At 50.3% G+C, this 19,802-nt stretch overlaps 1 protein-coding gene across 3 annotated transcripts; it reads right to left on the bottom strand.

Moving 5' to 3' along the window:
• Window positions 1-19,719, bottom strand: PKM (pyruvate kinase M1/2). Of its 3 annotated transcripts, none has more exons than XM_053955111.1 (12): window positions 19,486-19,719; window positions 14,365-14,424; window positions 13,982-14,151; window positions 13,522-13,613; window positions 10,545-10,676; window positions 10,165-10,351; window positions 9,108-9,378; window positions 8,703-8,853; window positions 7,450-7,602; window positions 4,167-4,333; window positions 1,342-1,523; window positions 1-796 (listed from the first exon to the last, which is right to left on the bottom strand). In XM_053955111.1, the coding sequence occupies exons 2-12, from the start codon at window positions 14,403-14,405 to the stop codon at window positions 690-692; spliced, it is 1,653 nt and encodes a 550-aa protein (XP_053811086.1). In that variant the 5' UTR covers window positions 14,406-14,424; window positions 19,486-19,719; the 3' UTR covers window positions 1-689. The 3 variants fall into 3 exon arrangements, with proteins under 3 accessions (XP_053811086.1, XP_053811085.1, XP_053811087.1); XM_053955110.1 differs by lacking the exon at window positions 4,167-4,333 and adding an exon at window positions 3,565-3,731 and having other exon boundaries at window positions 19,486-19,716; XM_053955112.1 differs by lacking the exons at window positions 4,167-4,333; window positions 14,365-14,424 and adding an exon at window positions 3,565-3,731 and having other exon boundaries at window positions 19,486-19,716.
• Window positions 19,720-19,802: the final 83 nt, after the last annotated feature.

The following is a 19,802-nucleotide window of genomic DNA, read 5'->3' as shown; positions in this document are numbered from 1 at the left end:
TGCTTCAGCTTCTCTTTATTGATGGACAGTTGTGCTCTCCCACCCCAGAGCCCATCAGAGTGCTGGGTGAGGGGGGGGGCTCTGGGGTGGTGGGGAGACATGACTAACACAGGAGACAACACTGCAAGGGGAGCATGGGACGCTCTGTGCATGGAGCCAAGACCCTTCAGCTGCCCCCATTCCCAAAACAGCCAGCTGAGAAAGGCTGGATCCACCTTGAATTGGGTCTGGGGAGGCATGTAGCCATTACAGGAAGGGGGAGTAGCAGCTTGCCTCGAGCAAGGAGGGGGTCCAGCAGAACTGTTGACCACACAGTGCCTCTTCTCCCCTTCCCCAAAACCCCACACCAGGGCCAGGAAAAGGAACATTTCACACTCTGAGGACAGCCACCAGGAAAGAGGAGTCCCAACAGCACGCAGAAACCTCCTACACTGACTCCGACACACATCAAGGCAGGACTTTAACTACAGTGAGAGATTTTTAAAAAACTAAACACTTCAAGTATATTTTTTTTAGTGATTTAAGGTCTCTTGCCCCTGCTGCTGCTGCACTGGGTGGTGTTTAGCAACCTACATCCACTCTAGGGACAAGGACAACAGCGCAAGCGATGGTTGGTCTACTGCAAGGGGAGACAGGGCAGTGGGGTGGTGGGAGGGGAGGGGGGCAGGGGAAGAAGGCCCAGTGGGCGCTCAGGGTACAGGCACCACACGCATGGTGTTGGTGTAGCCAGAGCCGGGGCGCCAGCCCGTCAGCACGATCACCAGGTCACCACTCTTGAAGAATCCTCGAGCTTTGCCTAGGAGAGAAGAGGGAGGTGTCAGAGCCCAGTCCCACCCTGTCTCCTTGCCATGGGGCAACAGTGCTCATCACTCCCCAAGTCACTAAGTTGCCTGTGCCACAGCAGTTGGGGCTCCAGGAGGGTATCAAAACCCCACCTTCCTACTGCCCATCCATCTGACACCCTTTGCCTCTGCTCTGGGGTTCTCTGCAACAGAGCTTGAAATTCCACAGGAGGAGGGGGTGCAGGACAGAGTCAACCCAGGCTTCCCTTGTCCCTCACGAGTGGTGAATATTACAGGACTATCACTCACCATCATAAACCAAACCTGGTCTTCTGCTGGAAACTCCTTAAAGGCAGCTGTGCCAAACCCACCACCCCATTTCCCAATCAGATGTGGTTCTGCTTGTGCAACCACCACCAGCAGTTTCCTGTCCGGATCCAGTTACCACACAGGCAGCCAGTTCCTCTCTTCCCATCACCAGTGACCCTAAAGTAACACCTAGGTGCTCAGGGCCACCACGTCCCACCACAGCCACATCCCAGGGGAGGGTGCCACTCACCAACATTCATGCCCAGGGTGACGCGCAGATCCACGTCCTCGGCCCAGGCATCCTGGGCGGGGTCTTTGCAGAGCACAGGGAAGATGCCGCGGTACAGGTGGGCCTGGCGCGCTGTCTGCTCATTGCGGGTGATGGCGATGATGGGGGCCCGCGGGCGGTACCGCGACACCAGGTGTGCCGACCTGCAGGGAAAACAGCCACAGTGGGGCTCCACGCAGCCAGCTCAGCCTCCAGAGAGGACACCTGGGAACAGCCTGTGGGAGCACAGCAGCCCCAAGGTCTGTCTGTCAGCCACCAGGGCTCCCCAAAACCCCTGGGGGGGGATGTGAGCAGTCTCCACAAAATCCACTCACCAAACAGCTTGGATGCTCTGCTGTACTCCCAGTTAGGCAACTGGGCAGACCACCACTGGCTGTCCCCACTGGTGGTGACAATCTCCTCACCTCCATGTTTAGCAAGTGTCATCAGGGTGTTTTGATCCCTGAACAAGCCTTTACTTGTCTCTGTTGCTATGTTAGGGTGGCGAGGTGCCATTTATTCTGGCCTCCGAAAGCAGGCCTTGGCATCTCAACAGGGGTCCCTGAAAGTTCCCTGTTTTGAGGAGCTCCCGGTTTTCAGGGTGGAAAGAGCCGGTGCCAGCAGCGCTGCCCAAAGCATGCCAAGGAGGAAGCCATCTGCCTCCCAGCCACCCTGAAGCCAGCAAACAGGCCAGTTCCTCCACGCAGAGCTCTGCTTCTGCGCCCCATGGGAAGCAAATGCAATGGAGGCCAAAGTTTATAATAGGAAGTTGGGCACAAAGTCTTTAAAATGCTTTAAAACACCTTAGAATAGCAGCAGCACAGCCTGGGTGGGGACTAAACTACAGCTTTCCTTTCTCTGAGCACTGCTGAGGGAGAGCATCTGCAAACAGGTTCAAACTGCAAGGTTGTGGCATCTGCAGCTCCATCTTTCCAACAGACATGCTGGTGTCTCCACTTGCTTTTGCAGCTTCGTTTAGTGGAGCCAAGCTCAGCAACATTCAGATGCAAAGTTTGATGCTTAAAGCAGGGGCCAGCAGACTGCTCCAAGCACCCAACCACACGTGCCAGCTCTCAGACAATCCTTCCCACACTGTCCAAGCCGCCTCCAATGAGATTTGGGTGATTCAGGTACTCACAAGAGTTAACTTAATCCACAGCTAAAAATATTCAAATATCAGAGTTCAAATTCTTCAAGAAGGTCAAGTGTAAGGTTGGAACATTTGACAAAGAAACATTAGAAGCATGAGGACATCCAGAACTTGGTGCTTATAGTTCCCTCCTCATCTCTGCAGAAAGTCATTTTCTGCTTGAAATCATTTTAAGCTGTACGTTTTGGTGAAGGTTTCACCGACGGTCTGCATCTTCAGGTACATGTCCTGCACTACTGTTTTGGTGTGACTCCAGCATGAGAAATCCTGATTTCCTTCCAGAAAGCAGTCTGAGACTTATGTCGGATGTGCTTTGGGAGCAGGCAGCCCAGGTCCTCTAGATGGACGAGCTGGTCCATGAGGCTCCAGCTCCCATTCCACAAATGGAAGAACGAGTCTTTGCTTGGCAGCTGTCATTGTTGCTGGACAGAAATCCCAAACTACATTATTCCAGCACACTTCACCTGCAGCCACTGAGCTCACCTGGTGCTTACCAGATGCCTGTCTGTGCAGAGATTACCTGCAGGCAGGGACAAGGAATCCTGGAAGAGGACATTTCCAACACTTTCCATTTCCCTACCTACCTATCACAGGCTGCACAGTCCCTCTTCACCCCTTGGGCTCAGGCAAGCAGGGCTGGTGACTGCAAAGTCTAACAAGGGACCAATAATTCGGATGCTACTGCAAAAGGCCAAAGCCTTGATTAAAAAAAAAAAAGAGATTCTGCATCCACTGAACTTCTGCCTCACTGTTACATTGATGAATTCTTGCCAAGTAGTTTGAATGGAAGATGCAACGCTTATTTTCCCTTGGCTCTTCCAGCTGACGCCACTGCCACTTGTAGCAGTGAGGGGAGGCTGGGCTCGGAGCTGGTGCCACGCTGGCAGAGGCAGGCCGAGGACTCAGAGTTTAGGGATATGTGTCCATCTCCTGAGGAACCACCACTGGAGGCACTGCCAGAACCTGACTCCACTGGTCTCTCAAAGCCATGGGATTCTCCTTCCCCCACCCTGTCACACAGCAGGCTTGACCTGGGGGCACTTGTACCCTCCTACCTTCCAGACTTGGTGAGGACAATAATGGCCCCACTGCAGCACTTGAAGGACGCTTCCACAGCGCCAACTGCAGCAGCCTCGGTGGGGTCGCAGTTGAGGGGGGTCAGACGACGCAGTTCCTCAAACAACTGCCTGTGAAAGATGGCGGCTTCGGCCTCCCGGGCAATCTACAAGAGCAACACGCGTTCGGAGACAACACTCACGGCAGGCGCTCGGGCACAGGGCAGGGCGAGGTGCTCCAGCACAGAGTGCCACATCCGTACTGCCAGCCTTTGGCACTGTCATTAACCAGCGAGCTCAGACTAAGCTCACCCCAACAGCACGTCCCTGCAGAGGAACCACTCGATTCCCAAGGGTTCTTTTCCCACTGGTGGCACCTCGCCCTGTCAAGCCCACACTCAGGTGACACTCATGCCAACTGCCAGGCATTCTCGCTCTGCTCCTGCCTACTGGGATCCCTCCCTGGCACAGGGTCAGCTCACATGGCAGTGGTTACACAAGGCTGGCACGGGCAGTGAGCAGCTGGCCAAAGACTGCAGTGTTAGAGTGCAGTGCGTTTCACCATGGAAAGGGCTGGCCCGAGCCCCCTCTCTGAGCCCTACCTGCCAGACTCGGTCAGGACTAGCAGGGCTGCAGCTAAGCACTTAAAAGAGGCCTCCACCGCGCCTGCCGCCATGGCATCGGCAGGGTCCCTGTTGTTAACATTGAGGCGTAAAATTTCTTCGAACAGCTGACGATGAAACATTGCGGCCTCAGCCTCGCGGGCGATCTGCAGGCCCGAGTGGGAGGGAAGGAGGAGAACAGAGGAAAGAAAAGAAGGAAAGATATACCAGAGGAACATGAGATCACGTTAACTTGCTTAAGTGTCATAGTAATGCATGCAAGAGGGTATTAAGGTGAAGCAGTGAAGCTTTTTGTCTCTCAGGTTTTGACTTTGATAAATGCAATCCAGACTAAAATTCACCGTGCCATGGGACTGGCAAGCCCCAGTCACTGGGCAGGCATTCCAAACATGGTATTTTTGTTGCATTTGGGAGTTCCCACAGAGCAGGCAAACATAAATTGCTTTTCAAGGAGCAGAACAAGCCAGCTCAGAGCCAGACCATGCTTTGTCATGGCTGCTTATGACTTCCCTGAGACTCTTATGCCACCTACCTGCCTGCCCATGGTCCTGCTTGCAATTCTGTAAGAGGGAATATCTGGCTTCCTTTCCTAGGCTCCCAACACCACAGAGTGCTGCTGGAACAGTTTTGATGGAGCCAACATGCAAGCAACACACTTTAAATGTCATCTCTGAAGGTGGGAGACTGTTCTCTCAGTCTTGTTACATTTAGTTTAACTTCAGAGTCAATGAAGATTTAGCTTGAGAGCCAATAAAGATTTATTTTAACTTGAGAGTCAATCAAGCTTCACATCCAAATGGGATATCAATTTCCTTTAGGTAAGAGGGAAATAAACAGGAACAAGTCTTCCTTATAGGGTTGTCACAGTGTGGATGTTGGGAGTATTTGTACAGTGCCAGATATAGACAGATGAGAAGGACAAAGGCACAACTAAAGGCTTTGTGTTCAGAGTGAGCAATGGCAACAGGTTCAGCAACCTATTCATCCCAGAATCCTGGGAATCATGATGCTTAATCATCTCAGAAGGCCTGACAACCCGATAAAGAGGGCTTGCAGAGACTAGAAAAGCATGCAAAGGTTCATGATCTTCTCAAGGACAACTTCATCCAGTTACTCCACAAAGTGAACAGCTGCTGCACAAAGCATGACAAGTTCATGTTGAATTAGAGACTGATGTGCCATCACAGTGAAAGCTCTGGAGTTAGAAAAATCAGAATTTTGCTACTCTAGTGTTAATGAATTATTTTATGTGATGCTGGGAATTATCCCTTCCACTGTTATCAGTTTAAGCCAAAGTAGTTAAGTATCTTAGGTCTAAAAATAACAGGACACAGGCAGCAGGCCGGAAAAGCAGGCCAGTGCCAACTTGTCCTAAAGCATATTGTTACTGCTGGATTTAGATAAAAGGGGAGTATTTGCATCACAAAACTTACTCCAAATGCAGGAGCTGGAAGCATGGCAGTTTATTTTCAGCTCCTGGTACAAAGGCAGCAGGTCCATGTAACACAGAGAGCAAATCTGCTTTTAGAAAGAAGTCTGCACTACCCACGTGTAATGGAACGTGGGAATACAGGTGTCTGCTTTGACAGTGGCTACAGAGGGGCACAGCAACCCTTAACTTCACCCCACAGCTAGATCTGCTCAGACAGGAATAGCTATAGAGGGTTTCCAGTTGGTGCACAGGTGGAGATACCAGGGAGGTGGGAGAAAGGAAAATGGAGAGGCTGCTTAAACCTTGGTCCCATCAGGCAGTATAGCATAGCCAGGCTGGGCTTTGAAGTGTGGATCCTGGATTGGAATGGGAAAGATGCCCACTCCCACCTACAGCAATCAGCCTGCCCAGTATTTGGAAGTTTGCTGCTGCCTACTTCAGATGGTAACATCCACCTGGCTCCAGCCATGCTGCAGATCCCCAGGCCATGGTTACTCAGGACATTGTTGCTGGGCTTGACTAATAAGAAGTGAATTAGCTCAGAGGAAAGAATGTCCCTGTACTGACATGTGCTCCTACCATAAGAGTTGGCACCTTGCTGCCTGAAACATCTCACAATTAGTCAACCTGTATTTTAATTTCTGCACACTGTTAAAGCCTCCAGTGCTTCTCCAGGGGCCCTGGTGGAATGAACACCATGCCCAGGTCTGTAGGAAGAGGGAAGCACATGCAACAGATCCTCAAATCAGGCTACAGATACAACACAATCTGCCCAGACCAAAGAATTAATGCCAGGATGGAAACCCAGGCATAAGGTTTGCTGCAGCAAGTTCCCAAGTCTTGGTAGGCAGTTGATCCTTGTGATTTAGAAGTTGGAAAAGGAAGGAGAAGCTTTAAGGTGCACTGTTAGCATTTGGCCTGTAAAGGAGCACCACTGCCCAGTGATCGTAAGCTGTATCTTGCATTTGCCTTGTGCAAAAAACACCACTCCATATTGAGGTAAAAGATGTTTAGGTAATACACTGCAAACCAACACTGGCTGAGTTGAATAACCTATAGAAGCTGAATTACAAATAAAACTGGTGAGAGTTAGAACTTGTGATGTGATTCACATTGTGTTGTGATTCACAGCACTGGTAACTGGGGAGCAGCAATGCTCACAAGTACTTGACATAAGGCTTATTATCAGCTGAAACACGAACTTGAAGCAGAGCAGAAGTTTCTGGCAGTTCAGGCATGTAAAAATATGGTGCTGTCAGTACTCATGCAACAAACCCCCCCAACCCCCAGCACACAGCAGGTGCTGAATGCAACAGTGCTGTAAATCACCCTCAGGAGCCTCCCCACCCCCTCCCATGCAGGACTCAGCCAAAACCTTTCATTATGTATAGATAAACTGCTTAAAACAGCTCCTTGACCCTGCAGAAGTTTAAGGCATTTAATATGCCACTGCAGTAGGACATTGGATGAAATTTCTATTGAGGTAACGGCAAAAAAAACCGGGAAGTTCTGTATCTCAGCATTTCAGAGCAGCTCTCAGCTCTGCTTGGCAAGTTTGGAGCACACAAAGTGAGATTCCAGGCCCTCAGGACCATGTTTGTTCAAAAAAAAAAAAAAAACCCAAAAAAAAAAACCCAAAAAAAACCAAAACAACAACAACAAAAAAAAAAAAAAAAAAAAAAAAAAAAAACCAGACACCCACAGCAGAGTGTGAGGGGAAAAAAATGGCTATTTTAAGCAGCTGGATCCATTTAGGCCTTTGAGTGGCCAGCTCAGGTGGCCAAGAGCAAGGTGGTGTCCCTGTCCCCAGCAGGGCAGGGCAGTACTCACAGCGTGCTGCATGCGCACAGCCTCGAGGGGATAATCTCCCTTGGCTGTTTCCCCGGACAGCATGATGCAGTCCGCTCCATCCAGGACGGCGTTGGCGACGTCACTGCCCTCAGCACGTGTCGGGCGAGGCTTCTTGATCATGCTTTCCAGCATCTGGGAGACAACAAACCCACTGGGATCAACACACTGCCAGAGGAAGCAGCTACACTTCAGTACTCCTTATGGCTTGGGCAGAAAGTGGGATGCAACTTAAGGACTACAGGAGTTCTCCATGAGTATGGAACAGAAAGAGGGTGTGTTTCCTAAACCAGCTTTGATTTAAAGCCTCCATTAGTAAGGAAAATATGCCAAAACCCATGCCATTTTATACCCATTCCACATTTACTCCTTTAAGCCACACAACATCCCAGACAAAATACTCCAACCTTCAACTTCTCAGCACAAAGCTTGGTCCAAGGAACTCGGAGCTCTTTAGAGCAGTGTGGCATTAGAAGTATTTATGGACAGCTCAAATCCAGTAATATATTCTCAAATTTGGGGATTTTATCTCTAGAAATCATAAAGAGCAGGGTCTGCACCAATGAAGTCACCTTCCCCCATCATAAGATTTCAAATGCTTTAGACTATACATACAGGGTAGTAAACTCAGAACAGTAACTCCACCAGCTTCCTAAGCAACCACACTTAAAAGAGTGGAAAATGGGACAGCTTTCCATGAGGTGACCACTTCCTAATCCCTTTCCACACTCCAATTCTGGCCAGCTCTCCTGTCTTCCTCAGGTGCTCAGCTTCCCCCCCAGCTGGAGCTCACCACAGTGCTCGAGGACTGTGCATGTGATCCCTAGCACTCCCAGTAAAAGGAGAAGGAACCTTTACTCAGTTCCTTCTGAAGCTGCAGTGTAGGTACATTTTCTAAGCTACCTGGGAACCCCAGCAAACCTTCCCTGTCAGGCAGGGATGAGCTGCCACAAGATGCCAAGGAAAAGCGTGTGCCATTTTTCCCATGAATTTGCAAGGTCAGCCCCAAAGGCTCATTACCACATGATGTTTTGAGGTGTATAACCGTTGACAAGAGCTCCCGTAATCTAACTGGGAAAAGATCTCAAACACAGAAATGCCTAAATATGAGCTTTTCAGCTATGAGCAAAACTTTTTTACATCTTATTCTTTAACCAATGCCACCAACCTATGGCTGCCCCCAACATTCCCTCCCAACGAGAGGCGTGAGGAGATGAAGGTGGTGCTTCCAGTACCTGAGTGGCACAGATGATGGGTTTGCCAGCCCTGTTGCAGCGCCCAATCATCATCTTCTGGGCAAGGAAGACTTTTTCAGCTGGGATCTCAATTCCCAGGTCACCACGGGCCACCATAATGCCATCGCTGGCTTCCATGATCTCATCAAACCTGACAGCGAGAGAAGAGCTGTGTTAGCCCCTTTGTTCTGCAAAGCACCTTCCCATCTGTCTGTCCTCCTCTGAAAGGAGTGCTTTTCATGGGCTGTTTGGGGTCTTGCAATGCCAAGGAAGGAGGAAGAAAACCAGAAGCAAGGCACAGTACATATTCAGTGCTACACAAAGCTGCCTGAAGCTACAAAAAGGGAGTGTGAGTCACTTTATTTCAGTGTGACAAACCCAAAGGATCCCCTGCACAAAGCTCACCTGCGCACACCCTCATGGTTCTCGATCTTGCTGATGATCTTTATGTTCTTTCCCTTTTCCCCCAGCACCTTCCTGACAGCATGGACATCAGCAGCTTTGCGGATGAAGGAAGCAAACACCATATCCACATTCTGCTCCACACCGAATTTTAGGTCCTGAATGTCCTTTTCAGAGACGGCAGGCAGGTCGACGGCAGCGCCGGGCAGGTTCACACCCTTCTTGCTGCCGAGCATGCCACCATTCTCAATCTCTGTCATGACATAGTCCTTCCCTGAAACACAGGTTCCCATGGTCAGTGTTTACAGGATAGCTCCTGCTACCAGCTCCCACACCACCTCCCTGCCTGGGAACTGCAGTGTCAACAGCAGCACACACGATAAAAAGCACACATCCCTTCTCTTCAGAGCATATCTGTACCACATGAGCTTGCAGTTTACCCTTGGGAACAGAATAGATTAGTCTAAAACAACTTCTAGGTTGTCCCTGAATAAGATAGCAGTTGTTCACTGCAGGAGGTTGGGATCACCTCCCCCAAGAAAAGCTAGCAGGTTGCAGTTTTGCACACAGAGCCCTGCAACACCAAAGCCTCACCTCCCACTCCCTACATGCTCACAGGTTTAGAGGCTTGAGGCTACAGCAGTTTAGGGAGCACTATAAAGGGAGTATTGTGGGAAGTAACCTTGCCTCTACATTAGCAGTTAAAACTAGTTCTGTCTCTGAACTACAAAACCCAGGCTCTGTGCTGTAAAACTAGTTAAATCCTTCATTAAGAGCATGAATTAGCCTGGCTGATCATGAACAGTGGTATGGCCCTACCACACATTCCCCTTTGAAGATGGGGTTTAGATGCCAGCCCAGTGAAACCCAGCTGAAGTTAGTTTTTGCGAAGTTCCTGCACTTGAGGTAGAGAATTTTAGCTCAAAGTCTCACTAAGCCTTTAAGAACCATATTCACCTTTCTTCAACACACAACTGCAAGCTAAGAAAAAGTTACTGGAGGGAAAGCACAAGTATATCCTGAAGAACACCCAGGCAGAGCTAAAATGGCTATTACCCACCTTTCTCCCTAACCACCAAAGAAATCAGACCATCATCCACGTAGATTTTGCTACCAACTTCTACAACTTTGGTGAGATTCTTGTAGTCCAGCCAAAGCGTGTTCTCATCACACTTCTCCATGAAGGCATCGTCCAGGGTCACTTTGAGCTGTGCGCCCTTCTTCAGCTCAACTTCTGCTGTGCCACTCTGTGTGACAACAAAAGCAGTAAAAACCAGCACACCACCATCTTGTAGCCCACAGCAGTTCGTCAGAACTTTTGTGAGGTGGTTTGTTACTTCATTTCCTATGATATTTTTTTAGTTTGGAAATGGCCACAGGCTTCACAAGGTATCGAGTTTGTGTGGTGAAAAAGAAGTGTGATTAAAAAAAGCAACTTACTCCCTTAATGAGTCCAGTTCGGATTTCAGGTCCCTTGGTGTCCAGTGCAATAGCCACAGGTCTGTAGGTGATGGGATCAGAGGCAAAGCTCTCTGTGGCTTCTCGCACATTCTTGATTGTGCCCTCATGATACTGGCAAGAAAAGAAAAAAGATGGAAATGTTAAATCTGGTTCTACTTGGCTACTTACAGAAAAGATCCCTGTGCACCCCAGAGGCTGCCCATGCTGACTGTTCTGCTCCCAGTTTCAGTTCTACCTTCAAAATTTAACCCAGACAAAGCTTCCAGTAAAGCAGAGTGCAAGGATACAAGGGCCTTCCTGCCATGAAGGTGGAGTCTGGAAGTTATCTGGTGTGCCCTGAGTTCTAATTCCAGAAGGACAACTCAAGGAGACAGTTCCAAGGTCTGGCTGAAGTGAATTTTCATGAGGGCACACATCTGCCAATCAATGGTGGCTCACCAACCAAGAGGCCTTTAGGATTAACTTTTCCAAAAGCTTTCCTGAACACCTGCCTATTCAACAGAGCAGAATATTCACAGCACCAGCAGCTGGATAATTGTGAGCATTCAAAGAGACCTAATGGCAGAGGAATGTCACAGTGCCACACATGGCTGTGCTCCTCCTTCCATCAGAGCAAGGGAAGATGTCTCTCCACACTGCCAGCTCCCACACACACTTCCAGCCTGACCCACTATCAGTCCTGCAGGTGGACAGGCTTTTCACTCTTTGGCCTGAATCCTCATAGATAAAGGATTTGCTAAAAGAACGTTATCTGTGTAAACATTGGCAGTTTATTTCCGGAGTCAAAGCAATCACAGACAGCTCAATAGTCCAGCACCACACGCCTGGCTTCCAAACCTTGTTTGTGAGAGCATTTTGCTAAATGCTGCCAGTTTTAAGATAGTTTTTTGACAAAACCCATCCCAGCTCCCTCAAATGTGCTACAGATGGCCAAAAGATCAGTTTATTTTACTTGTTTAAATAACATTAAGAGATAACCTCAGCTACTTACAACTAGTAAGAGTTGTGTAACACTTGACAGACTTTAGTAGATAAGACATACCCTTTCCTCTCTGTGCCACATGGACTGATGGAGTTTGACCTGACTCACCTGGAACACTCGTTTCCCTCGTGTCACTCACTCACCCCAACATGAGCCCTCCACACTGACTTTGTTATCTCGGGGATGATAAGCCAGCACCAGGAAGGTGAGGCTGAAAAAAGCCATGCTGAAGTTCACATGTGTGCCTTTAGCCAGAAATATCTAACAGCTGATAACTTTTTATAGCAGGAAAATGAGTCAGTTTATTGACAGTGTGCAAGCTGGGACTGAGACAGCCTTGACCCTTCCAGGCACTGCAGCTGGGGTGGATGCAGCACAGAAAACATGCCCCAACAGTGCCACAACACAACACTTATCTGAACCCAATCAGCTGAGATTTCCATTTTAGTTTGATACCAAGGAGTAACTGGCTCCTAGGGAGTCCGACTTCCTGAAGAGTTACACGTGCAGAACGGGAATGCAGGCAGAACTGGAGGTAAAGGCCATTTTTTAGTCTATGTAAAAGGGAGCCAGGCAGGTGCCAAAGCACCTCTGTTAAAGCTTAAGCCCTGGTAAATGCTTTGGGGTGGACACGAGAACTGAAGCACTTGTGACAGATGGAAATTCTTTGGGCCTTCACTGGTAGCTGGGGCATTTTGCAGGAGCCAGGACAGGACACAAACTCAAGACTGGCTATGGTTGATGGTCACACTCTGCAGGCAACAGCCACGCCAGAGCCTGCAGTCGGCTTTGTTGGTGTAAGATGTGTAATTAGACCTCATACAAATCAGGAAGACCTCAGCCAAGTTCACAGACTGCAGCAACTGGGCAGTAATGGTGTCAGAATTCCCAGTTTCAGCCTAGCCACCAACTCCCTGATGTGTCACCTGGCTCAAGAGCTACCCAGCTGTAAGGATTTGACTCCTGGGACACAGCTACTCCACACTATTCTTTCTCCAGGCAGATTTCCCAGCTGCAAGGCCTGCACTGACACTGTCCCAGGGTGGTTAGTCAAGGTCTGATGGTTGCCCACAGTTAAGTATCAGCCCTTTTGATCCTGACACTGCCCTGGGCTCATTAAAGTCTACCAGGGTGAGAGGCCAAGCTGTTACATACCACAAGGCTCATGGGTCACTAAGTAAAGCCACCTACAGCTGCTACTGGGTGACATTTTGAAAGTTGGAAAGCAGCCAGGGTAAAAAAAAAAAAAAAACCAAAAACCTCAGCAGAATGGGATCCTCAGCTCCTCCAGTATCACTGAGGAGCTCAGCTATTTATAGCAATAAGGATTTGACTATCACGGAGTGTTGATTTCTTTTGACCTTATTTTTCTAAGCTCACCACACCATGTCCCAAGCTCCATGATGGGACCTTCCAGAGTGCCAGGAATGCACCTGGAGCAGCTAGTTAGCCAGAAAACCCAGGAGCCCATTCTTCCCACTGGGCACAGTAATTACATCAAATCACTAATAACAGATACCTTTTGATCAAGGTTGTTCATGCAAAATCCCCAGCAATGGAACAAGAAGTGAGTAACTGATAGTGTGACCTCCTGCAGAGGTGCAAAAGAGGGACAGATCTTCTCAGCTTTTGCTGCTCACTGGGAAGCAGCAGCTTTGGGAAGAGCAGGATGTGAGGAAGAACTGAAGGATTTAATGGCAAGCAGTCGGCACAGTGTCAAATACCAGTTACCTGGCTCCCTGGTACAGGGCAGGGTGCGGAATTGAATTGCTTTCAAAATGGCCCAGAAAATACACTTCGATGTTATCAACAGTGACACAGGCTCGGTATGTACAACCAGCATGCTTTTCCAAAAAGCAGCTATTTGACCTTCCCACACCAAGGATGGTCTGGATGAAACTGGATTTCCCTCCTCCCTGCAGGACACAATCAGCAGGCACGCATGGGCTGTAGCAGCTCAGACCGCACCCTTACCTCATGGGTGCCGTGAGAGAAGTTGAGTCGGGCAACGTTCATTCCAGATTTAATCATTTCCTTCAGTTTCTCCACAGAGCGGGAGGCCGGGCCTAGGAGGAAGAAACAGTTTGAACATTAACTTTAAAAAAATAATGAGGTAACCCACACAGACCAGGCTGTTTCATGTGGAAGAGAAAAGGTAAATGGATACAGCATTGCTCAGCGCTGCAGCAGCAAATATTGTTTTAACTTGCCCACAGAGTGCAGCAGAACCCAAGCAATTCCCATTTCCCTGGATACTGGATTCACTCCCAGCAGTAACACAGGTTAGGCAAACAGGGGAAAGTCATATTCCTTCACCACACAAGTTCAGCGCTGGCAAGGGATGAAAGTCAGATCTTTCTCACAATTTCCCTAATAAGTTTCACCAAGGTGTGGGCTCCTAGCTGCAATTCTTTCCTATCTAGGAATGGCCTACCAATGGTGCAGATGATGCCGGTGTTTCTGGCAATGGTTGGCTCCGAGTCGATGTCCAGGCGGCACATGTGCTCCAGGAAGGTGTCTGCCATGGCAGCATGCAGCTGCTGGGTCTGGATGAAAGCGGTCCCTGCATCGTGGTGCTTCGACATGGTTGCTCGATTTCTGTGTCTGGAAGGGAAGAAAGCGGTGCCAGGTTTGGGAATCACCCACCCCAAACTGCCCATCAAGCAGAGACACCCAGACAACAATATGATGAATATGGAGATAACAAGAAAGCTGCTACTGGGTCAAACTATCTTTATGTTCCTATTTGAGAATCCTAACAGGCAAGGCACATTTCTATTTCCATGTCATCCCCCACATGGACCACCCAAAGCTCACCTGCCTTCTATGCAGATGTTCCCTTCATAGCTTCTCTTCATTGCCAGTCTTCCCTTGGAGCTACACAACGCAACAAAATTCAAGCACTTGAATGCACAGGCAGAGGTTCTGCCTCCTCCCTCCCAGCTCTCCACTCATTTCTCCTTCAGGCCTCAACTGCACGTCCCATCCCACATGGGACCAGGGCAGCTTGGCTCTGGCATGACTGCAGCATGCCCGGACATGGACAACCTTCTGCCCAGGAGCACCTAATCACAGCAAAGTCCGCATAAGCCTAAACCCCATCCTTTAAGCTTGGATAAGCAAACAGACTTGAGTTGATTAAACACAACACTTTGGCAGAGAACATGCAAAAGACTGAAGATTTAATACACTCAAAGTCCCTCTTTGACTGAAGAGGCTGCAGATCTCCCCCACCTCCTGCACTCCCCTTCACCTACAGCACTGAAATTTATCCTTAGGTTTAAAACTGGTTGTATTTTTCAACATTTGGATTAAAAAACTTCTCTGAACTCAGGCCATTTGCCTCCTCTGGACTAGAGAGTCCCCACAACAGCAGGACCAGCCTATTTTTTGGGAACCAACCCATCCTTCAAAGAGCAAGCTGAGTTGAAGCTTAACACTCCACTGGGAGGGGAGGACATTCATTTCACAGCAGTGCCAGTGCCCCAGGCATTTCTAATTGCAGTAATTTTGTTCTCAAGTAGCAGTGGCAGCTCAAAGCTTTGTCTCTTGGACCTGCCCAGGCTAAAATCCCAGCATTACAAAAGCCTCTGGTAAAAGAGTGATGCAAGGTGGTGTCTATTAGCATGGGCAGATCACTCATTTTGCCTTTAAAGATTGGTTTAACTTCAAACTCTGTGCCCTGGGCACACAGGTGATACTCAGAGCAGGCATGAGCTGCCTTCATCTCCAAGATTTGCTTATAGAAACATAGGCTGGGGCTCAGCTAAAAGCTGGGACAGAGCAGGAATAGAGCTGGGCTTTTGTTCTGCCCGCCCCAGGCAGACAAAGCCCATCAATAAACCACAGAATAGTGTGAGGGGCACACACCAGCCTGCTCAGCATATCCAATTTTGACACAGAAGCACCAATAAACCCAAGAACTCCGGCAGAGCTAGCAGGACTGAGCACAGGGAAGGGCAGACCAAGCCCAGCCAGCCTGCTGCCTGGCCCCAATGCTCCTCCCCCGCTCCACAGCCCTTCCTCACGTACGTGCAGATCCTCGCGCAGGCAGCCCTGACTCACCCTCACCGCGCTGCCATGCGCCACAGAGCAGCCAGGCCAGCAAAAACCATAATTTGACCTGGCAAAGCTTTTTTTCCCTCAGCCCTGCCAGAAGCTGCTGATTCACTGGAGTCACTACAAGAAGGTCTGCCCACATAAAAAGCCCAACAAAGTCTCATTATTATAGGAAAACCCTCTGGTCAGTCCTAAAACATTGTGTTTCAGCCCTCTTAACACTTGCTGTTGCACCCTCCGACACCTGCAGAGCAGTGTCAAGTTTCCTTAGATGCCAAAAAAAACAAGCCTTTGCTGGGAAATCACCTCCACACAATCGGGTTTGCACAGCTTCTAGGAACAAGAGGAATACTGAACAAGGTATCCCAACACAGAAACTGCAGCCAGAGCACAATTTGGAAGTTTAAAAAAAATAGTCAAGTGAAATCTCCCTGCCTCATGGAAATCCCCCACCCACTCAAGTAATTTACAAATATAATTTTAACGCCCTTGAAGTCTTTATAAAGAAAAAGGAAAAGTTCACTTCCCAGCCAGTATCCCCTGCACAGGGTTTTCCAGCAGTTCAGAGGGCTCAGAAAAATTAACTGCAGACACGGTGACCTTGTCCAGGAGCAAGAGCAGAGACGCAGGAGCCAGAAACTATCCCAAACACCCATCTGCCTACAGCAGCATGCCCACGACCACCAAGAGTCTTTTCAATACTCCCTCCTGCCTTCCACCACCGTGCATTTACAAGGCACCAACTGAATTTTACTGGAATGACCAGTCTTATATTTATAACAGGAATGTCTGGCATTTCCCACTACTCCGCTTTTTTTTTTTTTTAACATCAAACAGAGGAGCAAGGACTTCAAGGACAACAGAAAACACGGAGCACTCAGTCTGGGCAGACTGAGGAAGGGGGGGTGAGCAATACCCTACAATGCCTGAATGTTTCTAGCACTGAATAAACCTGAATTCATTCCTCGAGGAATAACAAATAAATCCCTGAATTTATTACTTGGCCTGCCCATGCTTCAGGCAGGGTGTCCCAATGCTGTCTGGTATCTCCCCAGCTCCTGAATATTCCAGACTGAGCCATGCGAGGTCAGGACTGAGTTTTACTGCAGCCAGGTGAGTAATTCCAGCCAGCTCATCCCATTGGTCAGATGAGAGAAAGCTTAAAATCACGGTCTCTCTGGATATGCCCCTTGGGGATGGAGAAAGGAGAGGGAGCAGCAATCCCCACCCAGGGCCAAGTCTTCGCTGTTACTGGTGACAGGGAAGTAGAAAGTGCAGCAGGGGCTGTCCCCAGGCCACAGCCAGAGCTGTGTCACTGCCTGCAGGAACCCCAGCCAGGAGGCTCCCAGGGGGTGATGATTTGGGATTTACTGGTCAAACTCACACAACCTCATGGGTGCTACAGAACAAGGCTGCTCGTGCCCAGTGACCCTGCCCAGAGGCAGAAATGGTTTGAGTTAGTGCTCAGGGCAGGGTTATGAAATCAGGCAGGCCTTCAGATTCGCAAAAGAAGCCTAGAAAAACATCAGCTTTGCTCATTCCAGAAGCTGGAGGCACTCAACAACAGAGAAATGCAGCTCTGCAGAGAAGCAGGTTTTTATCCTGGCCTGACATCCCCTCTCCGAGGGAGGGAGGACAGCACATTCCTGCCAGGCAGCTGGTGCCGGAGGGGAGATGGTGTCTCGGCGTTACGTAAGGACAAAATGGCCACCCCAAAATTCCACCCCTTTTCTGCAAGCCTGGATGGAACCCAGGAGCCACCACCTGCTCCTGGCTAGCCAACACTCTCCCCAGCATTGAGCTGCGGATCCACGGGAGGAGAGACCCACAAGGGAGATGCCTCTCCAGCTTTTTGGCAATGGGGAACAGGAAGATCAGGCTGGCTCTGCCGTGCCTTTGCTAAGCTGCCCTCCCTGGAAGGCTTAACTAAAAAAATAAGAAGAGGTGGCAACCATCGGATGTTTGGTGACGAGAAAGACTTATCTCGAGGGTATTTGTAGGACACACCTACAGGCTTAACCTTGCAGAGGACAAGGAGCCTTTCAGCTTGGCAAAAAGCACCTGGCTGCCTTCAAGCAAGCTGCAAAAACCTGCTTTAGACGATAAAAGCAAGCTTGGGGGTTTTCTTTTCACATTTAACTAGGCAGAAGCGTAGACCACAGCGCTGCATCCCCACTCCAGGATGGAGATTGCTGCACGTGGCAGCGCCCCGGTACTGCAGCCCCATTTCCTACGTGCCATCCATCACCACCCGCTGCGGCTCCATCTTCCCCCGGGAGAACAACGGCCAGACGGGAGATAAAGGACAAGCACGTGCTCCAGCCGGGCTGGGAAACGTCTTACTCCCATCAAATTAAATTATCAACTTGTTGGGTGGAAAGGGAATTAAGGCCGGTGGTGGATCACTCCGGCTAACAGCAATAAACGAAGGTTTTAATAACAGCTTTAGATAGATAAAACAGTAGGTAATAATAATAAAAAAAAAAAACGCAGGCTGCTGCAGACTCTCCAAGCTCTTTATCTAGTGCAAGTTTCTCAGAAGGGTTTCACAGGCAGAAGTCCCTGGTTCAAGCACGTGGCTCGCAGCAGTGCTTCCTGCCTCTAACAAAAACCTCCTGCTTAATCCGGTGATGGGCTGGAAACCTGCTGGCACGAGTACGGACCATTAACCCATCGAACTCCTTTATATTAGCCAGAATTCTGCTCTATAAACGGGATCTCGGGCATAAAACTACATTCTTCAGAGGGATTTTTTTTTTAAGTACTTCTAATTGCACAAGTTCCTGGATATGTCTGAGTAACCAAAATTTGTCATTGCACCTTTGAGCCAAGGCAAGTCATGATCAGCAGCAGGAAAATTAACAGTTTAACATGACAAAAACACTGATTTTTTTTTGTTAACCTGGGCCTCTCCGATACCGAGCTGCCTTATCAGAACAAAAGCAGGTTTTTAGAGATTGCCGTCTACTTTTAGTAATCTGAAGAGACTACTAAAGTCAGGAGGTTGCCATTGTCCGCCGACAAAAGGGCTATTCATGCCTTGGTAGCTCTGCAAAGAGGGTTTAAACACGTTTGAAAGGTTTTCACAGTTCAAGAAACTGCCCAAATCAGTTGGACGTGTTTAAGCAGGCACAATTACGGGAGAAGATTAATTCGGAAGGGGCCTTCTCTTTCCCGGGGGGGCCGGGAAAGAGGCTGCAGCATCACTGGTGGGTGCAGTAAGCCGGACGCTGATTTAAGCTGATGCCCTTCGGGGAACTGCCGGCTCTTACGTGAGTGCAGGCGCGGGGGGGGGGAGGCGGCCTAGCGCCTTACTCCGTCTGCCTCTGACTCAGCCTCCCAGCAGTTCCTCCGGCACTGCCCGGGCCGGGCGGCAGCCGCAGCGGCGCCGTGCGCTCCGTTTAACGGCACGGCCGCCGGGCACACGCGGAGCTCCCCGCTTGTGCGTGCCCCACTCCGTTCACCCGGGCCCTCGTACCCCAAACCGGACCCCCCACCGCCCCCCCCATTCCCCAAGCGAGCGTTTCCCGATGTGGGCCGTGGGGAGATGCTTGGAGCGAGCGTTTCCCGGCGTGGGATCGGAAGGGATGCTCGGAGCGGGCGCTCCCCAGTGTTGGGTCACGGGGGGATGCTCGGAAAGGGCGTTCCCCGGTGCGGGATCTGGAAGGGATGCCCGAGGAGGGAGAGGAGGGGACGCGGGGCTGCCGGCGGCCACGTGCTCGGCGCCGCGAGCCCCCTCCTCAACCGTCCCGTAGGGCGCGCGCCCCCTCCCCTCAGCCGCCGCCCGGGAAGACCCTCTCCCGGCGGCGGAAACATGGGAATAACGGCGGTACCGGCGTGTCCGGCCCCACTGCTCGCAGCCCCTCAGGACGCCGTTACCTGCCGCCGTTCAGTCACGCCGCTGATCGATGCTCTCGCCCCGAGCGCCGCCGCCGCTCTGCACACCGCTCCCACGCCCCGCCAAGGTGATCCCGGCTGGCCGCAGCACCGCCCCCCTCGGATCCCTCCGCCGCCAGCCCTGCCGGGGGCCGCAAGGGCGGGGCACCGGCGCTACTTTCAGGGGCGGACGCACAAAAGCACGGAGGGGGAGGCGCTGAGTCACAGCACGCGCTCGGCCGCCCAATGAGGAGGCGGCGCAGCCGCCGCACGCGGGGACGGAGAGTGGCCGTGGCCTTAAAGGGACCGCGGCCCGGCGC

Source organism: Vidua chalybeata, chromosome 13 (genome assembly GCF_026979565.1).
Source record: "Vidua chalybeata isolate OUT-0048 chromosome 13, bVidCha1 merged haplotype, whole genome shotgun sequence".
Classification (NCBI taxonomy): domain Eukaryota; kingdom Metazoa; phylum Chordata; class Aves; order Passeriformes; family Viduidae; genus Vidua; species Vidua chalybeata.
This window is presented reverse-complemented; position numbering and strand designations above follow the sequence as displayed.

Bases quoted from the DNA above. Each gene is read 5' to 3' on its own strand.
- PKM (XM_053955111.1), bottom strand. From the start codon at position 14,405: ATGAAGAGAAGCTATGAAGGGAACATCTGCATAGAAGGCAG. The intron at 9,379-10,164 runs GTGGGTAATAGC...CCTGTGTTTCAG, and splicing joins TTTGGTGGTTAGGGAGAAAG to GGAAGGACTATGTCATGACA. The intron at 4,334-7,449 runs GTGAGTACTGCC...TCGGGCCTGCAG, and splicing joins CTGTGCGCATGCAGCACGCT to ATCGCCCGCGAGGCTGAGGC.